Source organism: Lolium perenne, chromosome 1 (genome assembly GCF_019359855.2).
Source record: "Lolium perenne isolate Kyuss_39 chromosome 1, Kyuss_2.0, whole genome shotgun sequence".
In the NCBI taxonomy this organism is placed as follows: domain Eukaryota; kingdom Viridiplantae; phylum Streptophyta; class Magnoliopsida; order Poales; family Poaceae; genus Lolium; species Lolium perenne.
In genome coordinates this window covers 235,736,827-235,743,977 of record NC_067244.2, presented here as the reverse complement: position 1 = coordinate 235,743,977, position 7,151 = coordinate 235,736,827, and the positions used below count along the sequence as shown (strand labels likewise).

At 45.1% G+C, this 7,151-nt stretch overlaps 1 protein-coding gene across 1 annotated transcript; it reads right to left on the bottom strand.

Annotated features, from left to right (window-relative positions):
- Positions 1 to 2,530: 2,530 nt before the first annotated feature.
- LOC127325658 (calcineurin B-like protein 4) lies at positions 2,531 to 4,880 on the bottom strand. Its single transcript, XM_051352460.2, has 7 exons — positions 4,682 to 4,880; positions 4,504 to 4,586; positions 4,255 to 4,423; positions 4,110 to 4,162; positions 3,953 to 4,033; positions 3,724 to 3,855; positions 2,531 to 2,869 (listed from the first exon to the last, which is right to left on the bottom strand). Exons 1-7 carry the CDS (start codon positions 4,779 to 4,781, stop codon positions 2,711 to 2,713), a joined length of 777 nt encoding a protein of 258 aa, XP_051208420.1. The 5' UTR covers positions 4,782 to 4,880; the 3' UTR covers positions 2,531 to 2,710.
- Positions 4,881 to 7,151: the final 2,271 nt, after the last annotated feature.

Here is a 7,151-nt window from a genome sequence, read left to right as displayed (position 1 = left end):
AATAAAGTTTGATGTAATACTATTCTTTTTTAATATTTCGCGTAGAATCATCTTTTGCTCAAATTGTGGAAAATAAGTAACATGAGCCACCTACTTTCACGAGCCCACCCATGGTTTGTCTGACGTAGAGAGTCATATTTGGTGCTAAAGTTTCATGATAGCTAGTCATCTTCTGCTCAAACCATCTCGTTTCCCCAAATTGTTGAATAGAAAGTATGATGTGTCAATTCCAACCTTAGCGCTAGCCCGACGGATGTTGTCTTGGCCGCCGGCCAATCAGATCAGTGCCAGTCGAGTAATGAGATGAGGGGGCGTTTCGTGGGCGGCGCGACCTGGCTTTCCGTAGGGTGATAGGACACTGGTCTCTCACACTTGCCTGTATATATCTCTCTCTGTCTCTGACGGCGAAAGAACATGAACATGGTGCCCTACACGGTGCAGCTAGCTACTCGCTGAGTTGTCCCTTTATCCATTCCATGATGCAATTGCAAACTGAACGATGTCGTCGGAGCACCCCAGCAAATTAGCCTTTCGATCCCACGCGCGCATTATTGCCGTTTGAATATTCAGGGGGAGGTACTTTAATTTTGAAAGTGCATGCGTGACTAGCTACTTAGCTAAGCCATGCACAAGAGAACTTTTCGAACCCGATCAGTTGTGACCGGTTCGGTCAGTTCTCGCTTGAGCCGCGTCACCCCTCCCTCAACCACAACCGAAAATAATTAGGTTGGTCTCTTTTCGAGCAGTTTGGGTAGATAATTAGGTCATGCTCTCTTTTCGAATATGCAAATGCAGTAGAAAGTGTTCGAAATAATTGCGGTAGAAAAATATAGTGACCTTTACCCAATGTTCTGGTCGGCCAGTGCCCAGTAGGATATGTCACGCACTCACGCTCTGCTGCCTGCTGGACCGGCCGATACGGAGAGTCTCCATCTCCTCGATCGAATACTCCATGCAGGGTGCATGCATGGCTCATGGCTGCATGCCTCGTAGCGTTGTGCCGTGCATGCAGTAGCTTGATTTGTCACAGTTTTTGTTGTTTTTTATTTAGGTAAGCTTTTGTTGTTTTTTATTACAAGGGATAGGACGATTTGCTTTGTAAACATATATACGTGGTGTTGGAATTAGACCCACCTCATCTAAAAAAAAGAATTAGACTCACCTGAATCAAGCATGGGACATGCACCGGTTCGGTGTTGGATATAAATGTTCAATTTCTTTCATTAATTAGATCGGCATTTTGGTTGTATTGGTCGGTGCATGCAGTTATGCATGATATTAGATCTACAGTATAAGATTCTGGGAGTACTAAAGGTAAATAACTGCGGCCCCTTGCGCTGCTGGAAAAAAGACCACAAACATTAAACTTAGGATACCTCTGCTAAAATGAATAAGGCATAGAAATTTAGTCATCAAAGCTTACTATGTTTACCGAAATATCAAGAAGACAATATAAACATCTACAACATTAAACAAATATGTTATGAAAACATATCTTACGCTGAATCTACTAATGTTGATTTGATAACGTTAATGTTCATATTTTGTTCTATAACATTGGTCAAATTCGGAGGATTTTAACTTTTGACTAAATTTATATGCCTTATTCATTAGAACGGAGGGTGTCAGTTACTTTTGACATGCCCATTATTTCCTTTTCTTTTGAACAATAACAAGAGTTCTACTGTGTACTATAAGAACGAGAGGGTTCGGCTTAGTCGATTAAGAAATGTAATAGTTCTTTTCAATCAAAAGTTGATAGCTATCAGGCCAAGATTTTCTTATCTCTTTCCTTCAAATTTTATTTTTTAAAGATGAAAATGGATCTCTCCCGGGCTCCATTTTCATTCAAATGAAAATATATCCTTCAAGTTTGATCGAGTGACTTAGAAAAAGAAATAGTTATTTCTCGGTTGCTTGAGAAGATACAGAAAATTGTACAAGACGGCATAAGCCAAAGTTGTTCTTTCACTACTTAAAAAGACCAACATTTGCTCTGAGGATTCTTTTTTGTTTTTGTTTTAGATTGACAAAGGACAGATGCTTGTCAGACCACTACAATCTGCACTATTTTTTTTTTGCGGGGGGCTACAATTAATCTACACTAACCATAAGCAGAAAATAAGTTTCTGGTGTTATCTGATAGATGCTTAGCAGCTATCAGATTTTTCTTGCATTCTCCTCTTCTAGTTCCATCCTTTGAGTTGCTGGTCGCTTGTGAATGCATCACCTCCAGCCAGGTATTATTGGTAGCTGTGCCTGTTAATTTGCCGATCACACCGGAATTTTTGACACCCGAGAGTGCACTACCGCACTGCAAAGTTCGGAAACACCATGGTTATGTCCCTGAACAACAACAACGACAACAAGCAGGAGGATTAATAAAATCACATGGAATATAAAGGGCAAGAACATTAAAAGATATTACATGCTCTATGGTCTGGCTAGAGCAAGAGAACACTGGCAGTGAGCAGTCAAGAACAGATCAACATGATGATGGACCACTCACTGGAGATACGGAAGTTTTTTTTCGAAATGGGTTTCCCCAGCCTCTGCATCAAAATGATGCATACGGCCGCTTTATTAAGATTTAAAACAAATCCAGTTGTACACACGAACGACTAAAGACTTATTACAAATCACGGATCACAAAGGGTCTCAACAAAAATGAGCCATCTAAAAAAGAATAGCAACATGAAGCTTCTTTGCATCAGCATTCCAAACGCCTATCAGCAGACCATCCGCACCGGTTGTAGAAATCCCGTGCAACCATAACCAGGCGGTTGCACCCAATATCCATATCCAGTCGCACGTCCACCGACTGTAGATAGGACCACATATGGATCAAGTGTGTTGCTAAAGGAATGACCTGCAAAAATGATGGGAAACTCTTTTTGTTAAAGATGCAATCATTCCGAACTTTCCAAATCGCCCATAAAACAGCACATACACCCACTCTAATATGAGCTTTTTCTATTTTGGGCACCCCATTCAACCATTTCCCAAACAAATTTGTGATGTTTAAAGGAGGAGTTATATTGAAAGTCATGTAAATAATTCTCCATATCATCTGGGTGAACGGACAAGTTAAAAACAAGTGTTGTATATTCTCCTCATGATCACAAAAACAACATCTCACATCCCCCTGCCAATTACGTTTGGCTAAATTATCCTTCGTGAGTATAACCTTTTTCTGAAGAAACCACATAAAAATCCTAATCTTCAAAGGTACCTTCATCTTCCAGATGTATTTATTAAGAAAAACAGAGTTATCATTAAGCAAATCAATATACATGGATTTAACCGTATAAATACCAGAGGACGTGAGGCTCCATTTGAAAGTATCTTCGCTATCCGAGAGTTGTACCATGATTAATCTATTTAACAAATGTGTCCATCTTTCCCATTTATAATCATTCAGGGTTCTTCTAAAGCTGATATTAAGCGGTGAGGCTGATAACACATTCTCAACAGTAACATTCCTGTGGTTCACTATGTTATATAAAGATGGGTATTCACTAGCCAAAGACCTTTGTCCTAGCCAAATATCCTCCCAAAATCTAGTACTCTGGCCATTACCTATTTGAAACGAACCGCGTTTAAAAAATTCATCCTTTACTTTTATCAGTCCCTTCCAAAAAGGTGAGTCAGTTGGATTAGCAGAAACCTGAGAGAGAGTTTTAGAACTTAAATATTTCTTGTGCAACAACTCTTGCCACATACCCTCTTCATTAAATATTTCTGGAGATACGGAAGTGACATGTTCCTTAGTGATGCTGGGTGCTTCTTCACAAACTCCTCCCATTCCTTGGGGTCTATCCTGCCATCGCCATTGGAGTCGGCTTGACTGAATGTCTGACAGCCAAGGAGCAGTACAGGGCATATTAGAAGGAAGAAAATAGACCGCAAGGACAAAATACTTGTAGAGAAGTAGTAGTATCTTGTTAGTTACATTATCGACAATTGCGTCTACAGCATTATCCGAAAGGAGTAGGTCCGACTCGTCCAGAATTGCCAAGACCATCTCCTTGAGCTGTGTCAGCAGTTGAGGCAATCAGTTAGCTACTCGTTAAATTCAGCACAGTGCATGCACAACACTACGAATTTACCTCCACTTTCTCGATGTAGCCCGTGCCCCTCAAATCGTACAATTTGAATGCAACTGCAAAGAGAATGAAAGCAACTTCTTAGGACAAGTAGATGAGTCGACAGCGAAGACAAAGTATAAGAAGATGGTTTTCCAGGCATGCGTACACGCAGTCTTGTCCTTTTCAGGCGCTTTTGGGTGGAACGTACTGAGCGACCGCACGAACTCCCCGAACTCGATGACACCGTTCCGCTTGAGGTCAAACAGATCGAACACCCTGTCGGCGAAGAGATTCGCTCCTTTGCTGGTCCTGAACAAGGCGAGCTGGAATTCCTCCTGCACCGGGATACCATCAGACCGGGAGACGACGCCATTAATTGTTGCTGTAGGAGATCGGATGGAAAGATGTGCGTTACCTTGTGGATGAGGCCGTCTCCGACGATGGAGAAGCTGAGCTTCTTGTAGAGCTCGTACAACGCCTCCACCTCGTTCACCGTAACTGCCACACAACAACGTCCGCAACGTTTCTGTTCAGTTGCATGCAGAGGAAAACCGATGCTATAAAGAAGCAGGAGCTTGGGAACGCGTGCTTACAGCAGGTCTGGGAGGCGAGGACGACGGGCTCCTCGTAGCCGGGTGCACGAGCGGACCGACACGACGGCGACGCCGCCACCGAAGACGAAGCGCAGCCCATCCCCTGCTCCGGAGATGGATTGACGGATAGGCGGCCCGGCCGGCTAGAGCTAGACGATGTGGCCGGGAAGCTAAGCCGAGCACGGATTCCCGAAGGTGTTGGCCTCAGGGCCACGGAGTATATGTAGACGGTAGCGCACCATGCTTCGAGTGGTTCCATCTTCCGGCGCTTACGTAACGTGCGGGTGCTCGCTGTTTGCCCTGTCACGGGAGATTTGCCAGTTTCGTTCGTTCCTCGTCCTTTCATGATGGCCTAACGTGTCCTTTTCATCGATGGTACCTTTCACCCTACCACCACTCTCTGAAAGATTCAGGCCTTCACTTATTCGCGTGATTCTACCTTTTCAAAGCATTAGGTTCATGGGAAACACGAACATGAAAATACAAGTTGTCATTTCAACACACTACACGCAACAGGCGGGCGGCCGTCGGCATAGGGTTCTGTCGGCACCTTGCCATTGGCACATCCGAGTTGGCTGTTGGTACAGCCGTAGCCGTCGGCACAAACATCAGCCCGACGGGTGACTTGAGCCGTTGGCACATTTGCAGGTGGGCCCGTGGATGGGCCGTTAGCCCAGCGACGACATTGTAATGCTGTCGGCACAGCTCTGCCGTGTCCAAAAATTTGTTCTATGCCAACGCCATTGTTGTATTGTGCCGCATCTGCCGCCGCGTGCCAAAAAACTGCCGCTGGCCGAATTTTTTTGCTCCACCTATGTCGAAGGCAATGTCGTCGGCACACTCTGCCATTTGGCATAACTAAGGGTCTCGCCTACCATTTTGTTTTTCTAAGCAAGCAGAATAGCAGTTAAATCACATAATAATTAGCAGTAAAATAGCAATTAAATCAGAAGATCATCATCATCATCATCATCCATAACATATCTAAGTGTCCTCAGCGTATGCGCCGATAGAAAATCACGAGACAAATAAAAACCCACACATAATATATAAAATAAGGATCACAAACATTATCATATAATAACGATACACATAAGAACTAGACCCACACACGAACCAAAACATTTAAAGAACTAGACCCACATACAAACAAAACACTACACGCTCGATCGACACACGATAAGCTACACCATATTAGATAGATACCCAAACTCGATACTGAAATTACTCGATAAACACATACTAATCAGTTATCGAAATCTTCCTCATTGCTGAGGGTGTCCTTTGAAGCGGTAGTTGAGCATATGTTCACTCACCAACCATAATTAGGGTCCCATGTCGACGCATCTCCTTTGGTGTACTCCACTTCATATTCGGCCCACCTTTATAGCTTTCCCGCCCTCTTCGCTCTCCTCTCCACTTGCTTCTACTTCCAGAATGTGCGCATGGTTGCCACGTCTTCGGGATGGTCTCTATGCCAATGCGCCATGAACTGCGCGTCTGTCTGGGCGATGGAAATCCATCGCTGCCTTTGGCGGTAGCGCCGCATTTGCCCCTCTGAGTGAAGTGGCAGCTTAGGAGTGAGACTCTCGGCTTTCGTCAGCGGCCTGGCCTCGGGGAAGTTCATTTCGTTGAACGGTCGGACAAACCTCCATGACGCAGCGTTGTATGTGCGGGCAACCTCCTGCTTAGTTTAGAAGATGTCGAGGCACACACGTAGTCGAGCGGCGGTGATTTCAGCAGTGAAATGGCCCCCCAGGCCGCAAGCGAATTCTGATGAAGCCTGTGTTGCTACAGTGACGAGGAGCCACCTCAACGGCAGATGAGCTGAGAGGATTCAGTGGTGGTGTTGGAGGAGAACTGCTGGATGGGATTGGAGGAGAACTGTTGGTGCTGGAGGAGGACTGCCCAAGACATGGCTATATATAGGAGCTGAGAGATGAAACGGCGGGAAAACCTGGCGGGAGAGAATGGGCGGGATAAAAACGGTGGAAAAATATGACGGGAGAGAAAGGGCGGGAAAGCATGGAGGTAGAGAAACAAGTGAGAAAGCTGGGTAGGAGAAACTCGGCAAAAAAAGCCGATGGCACAAATCTTATAAGTTGCGCCGACAACCAGGCCGTCGACATGGTTGCAACACCGTTCACCCATTGTCACGACGGAATTTCTGGGCCCACACGCTAGGTGCTATGCCGACAGGAAGTGCGGTGCCGACGGCCGTGGTTGAGACAGTAAACACATGTGTCGACGAGGCATGTTTTGCCGACGGCAGCCATTGGCACATATGTCGTTGTGCCGACGGCAATGATGTGTTGACGGCACTTTCTTGGGCTGGCAGGGAACAGCTCTATGCCGACGGCCCCGATTGTAGCCAGCGGTACAGAATATGGCCGTCGGCACCTTGTGTTTTTCCCGTAGTGACATGTGCACAACACATAAACTTTCTTCAAGATGTAAGTTTGGTGTGTAG

What these genes read in the sequence shown, in the direction of transcription:
- LOC127325658 (XM_051352460.2), bottom strand. Translation starts at nt 4,781, where the DNA reads ATGGGCTGCGCTTCGTCTTCGGTGGCGGCGTCGCCGTCGTGTCGGTCC. An exon ending in GAGACGGCCTCATCCACAAG is followed by an intron (nt 4,424 to 4,503) that starts GTAACGCACATC and finishes ATCCCGGTGCAG; the next exon opens with GAGGAATTCCAGCTCGCCTT. An exon ending in AGAAATATTTAATGAAGAGG is followed by an intron (nt 2,870 to 3,723) that starts GTATGTGGCAAG and finishes TCATTTTTGCAG; the next exon opens with GTCATTCCTTTAGCAACACA.